A 3,352-nucleotide genomic window follows, 5' to 3' on the forward strand; every position below is an offset into this window, starting at 1 on the left:
TCTATATGTGAGAGAATTGGATAGCTTTAAGGGACCAGATTTCAAAATCTATTTTCTTTATATCATTTTACAAATGCTAACCTTTATGCCTAATGCAGCTAATATTATTATGACACTATCTAGATATTATGCTCATGTAGATTGTGCCATAGAAAATTATTCATTCTCATTCAATTAGAACACCCCCTTTTTTCCCCCCATCTTGTCAGGTTCTGACCCACAATAACAATATATTAATATGGATTGATGGGACCGCTGGGAAACACACTTGTGTGAAATGGTGAAGCAGAATATTTATAGCTTAATATAAAAAAAGAAAACTCTTAAGTATTGGATGCATTTGCATCCAATCCCTCCCCTTGCACCATGCCTCTACCACCGTGCCTCCGAGTAGGCATAGTGTGTTCAGAATAATGTTTCAAACATTACATGTAATTTAATAGCTAAAATGTTCATGTTTTCTGAGCCCCTCTAACTTATGACAAACATAACTTCTGATATTCCTTCAATAATGGTATTATTCTCACTATATGAATGCACATCGTTCTTTTTAGATATGTACTAGTTTAAAAGCTTTTTTAAGGCACTTGCTCAGCCCAAATTAAAAAACGTGCACTTAAATTACAATCAGTTTGAATAAGATATATGCTGAGGTTTTAGATCTCAGAATTAGAGCAGATGTCTAACTTCCACACTGGGGTGAAAACTCTAGTACTTTTGGAGGCTGTTTGGTTTGCTTGTATCTGAGGCCAAATCTGATTTAAAAAAAAAAAAAAAAAAAAAAAAAAAAAAAAAAAAAATCACTCTTCAAAAATAAATTTATTCCATAAGCCTTCATACAAACATTGTTTGTTTGTTTTTTAAGAAAAATAAACTGTTAAAAGTAATGAATCATTAAAGGTGCACAGTTATGGCTATGAACAGGAGAGTCCACAGGTAAAGCTGTGAGATGATTGGCTTTAAAGCAACAGATGGGAATCCTCAACACTGAGGAGACAGTGATAGAAGCTACAGGTTGTCTCTCACTCTGCATCAGTTTCCAGCACCTGAGTTTTCACCGGGGTCCAAACACTTCCAGGACTCGGTCGGATCACTTAAGGGTTCCTCACAAGCATGAAAGGATTCACTTCAATAAATAATTAATGATCATTTAATTCTTATTTTTTTTTCCCTAGACTGCAAGTAGATCTCCTGCAAAGTCATTAGATGAAGTTAATCTTGGGATTCAAGAGGAAAGAATTTAAGGTTATTTTTTCACCAGTGACATTAGGATATTGAATAATTTTCTCATGCCTTGGGAGCTTCCTTTCTAAAGCAAATAGAGCAAGTGCTACTCCAGATTTCAGAGACGTTTCACTTGTGAAGACAAACTCCCATCTGCACATCGGCTGGCAGTGACACCACCTTTCTACTGCCTTATTAAGAGCATAGCTGCTCTATTAATTAACACCATGCCAAAACATCTCCTTCACCCTTCAGATGAAGATCATCCCCCACAACTTCCATCAGTTCACAAAGCGCTCCTCTTTGAGGTCATTGGTGGTATTCAAATGGTTGGCCAGCTCTTGCATCACAGCATCTTTCCCGATCTGGTCGTTCCTCCTCTTCTCCATGATCACGTCCTCCAGGCACTGAAACTCCAACATGTGGCTCTTCTTCTCGGAGAAGAGCAGTTTTAACTTGTACGGCTGCTTCCCGATCCTTATCTCCCCTCCGATTTTAAACTCCCTTCTGCCAAAGCGGCACCAGGCAGCAAAACACTCCGAGTTCCTCCAGCACAGGTCTCTGTCTCTGGTGCCGACGTGATCCATGGCGTTGCGCACGATCACCTCCGGCGGGAGCGCACGGTGCCTGTACAGGCCGTTCACTATCCGCCCCTTCCTGCCCTGACTCACGTCGGTTAGAAAGTTATTGTGGATCTCGGCTCGGTGCAAATGAACCACCTGGAAGTCTCCAACGTAAACGGCCCAGTGAGGGTACTGGCCGGTGGCCACGAACTCCAGCAGGTCCCCCGGTCGGCACTTGGCCAGGAGACTCTCCGGGGACAGAGACGCGCCTCCGGAGCTCCTCCCGTAGACGCACTCGTCTCGGTAGTAGATGGCGCACTCCAGCTCGTCCTCTGGATCGAAGGGTTTCTCTTCGTGGTTCACCGGCCGGCTGTCCGGAGGAAAGTGATCCAAACTCTCGTCCTGATCCTGATCGTCGTCGTCGTTGGAGAAAATGTAGGAGACGCCGATCCGCGTTCCGTCGCCATCCGGATCAAATCCGTTCGGGTCCGACGTTGGCACCTCCGCGTAATTGATATGCGTTAATTTCTCCACCTGGTTCCCCATAAAGACAGCGGCAGCAGGGAATAAACTGCAGACAGACACGCAGACAGGATCCACCTGTTCTCTGCGCTCTCACCTCAGGAGGAGGAGCAGGAGGAGGAAGGGGGCGCAGAGCCTGAATTTAAATCCAAAACGGTGAGGAGGAGCACCAGTGGTCCATGTCCAGCTGCCAGCTCCTGAAGCCTGTGAGGAAACCAAAAAAAGTTGGCAGTTTTTAAGGAGATTGAAGGCCCAGTTTTACTCCAGCTTAGCGCTCATTCCCAACAGGTGTGACCTGAATCACCTGTTGGCTCACATTTCCTGTTGAACTCTGCGGCAGGTGGAGACTACAGGGTGTTTGGATGCATTTGAGCTAAATGGACGCTGCATTGCTGAAATACCAATCAGCTTCATTCAAAGCTTACATCTGTGGGGAACTCACCTATAGTCCTTCCTGTGCTGTGGCTTGTTGCGCCTCTGCTGCACAGACAGGCTGCCTGTTGTATGAAGCTCAGTGTTTGTTGCAACATTCTTGTTCAGGATCTACTGACTGCTGGGAGGAGGTGTCATTTAAAGGGACAGTAAACCTTGACCAGAAAACATTTGAATTAAAACAGTCATCCTTTTAGGAAGGTTCAGATTTCACTTCCATTTTTACTGCCTTTTTGTTTCATTTTTTCTCTACATTGTGTGTATCTTGATCATTCTGGTATCACTTTAGCTTTTATTTTTGGTTAATTATTTGAGCACTTATTCAATAGAGGAAAATGCCTGCTAAACAGGTAAATTCATTGTAATTACATTTTTCTATTTATAAACAGAAAACCATTATAAAAGCATTCATGTCAATACAAATAATACAGGTTCAGGTTCATATATTGTGGGTATAAAGTAGTAAAAGACAAAACTGCTAATTATTTTATTACTTATGTACCATATAGGTCTAACTAAGCCAGAATATTACCTTAAAGATTGACTGCTTTCATTGGGCAGTTTAAATATGAATCCTTAAATATTTTGGCAATATATTAGTTCTTGAAGCA

The 3,352-nt window shown here is 42.5% G+C and overlaps 1 protein-coding gene across 1 annotated transcript; it reads right to left on the minus strand.

The window, feature by feature from the left end:
* Positions 1-811: 811 nt before the first annotated feature.
* Positions 812-3,068, minus strand: fam84b (family with sequence similarity 84 member B). Its single transcript, XM_015382500.1, has 2 exons — positions 2,752-3,068; positions 812-2,513 (listed from the first exon to the last, which is right to left on the minus strand). The coding sequence occupies exon 2, from the start codon at positions 2,331-2,333 to the stop codon at positions 1,506-1,508; it is 828 nt and encodes a 275-aa protein (XP_015237986.1). The 5' UTR covers positions 2,334-2,513; positions 2,752-3,068; the 3' UTR covers positions 812-1,505.
* Positions 3,069-3,352: the final 284 nt, after the last annotated feature.

The sequence above is a fragment of the Cyprinodon variegatus genome, unplaced genomic scaffold (genome assembly GCF_000732505.1).
Source record: "Cyprinodon variegatus isolate N-32 unplaced genomic scaffold, C_variegatus-1.0 Scaffold258, whole genome shotgun sequence".
NCBI classification, from domain to species: domain Eukaryota; kingdom Metazoa; phylum Chordata; class Actinopteri; order Cyprinodontiformes; family Cyprinodontidae; genus Cyprinodon; species Cyprinodon variegatus.

Coding starts and splice junctions, on each gene's coding strand:
- fam84b (XM_015382500.1), bottom strand. CDS start 2,333: ATGGGGAACCAGGTGGAGAAATTAACGCATATCAATTACGCGGAGGTG.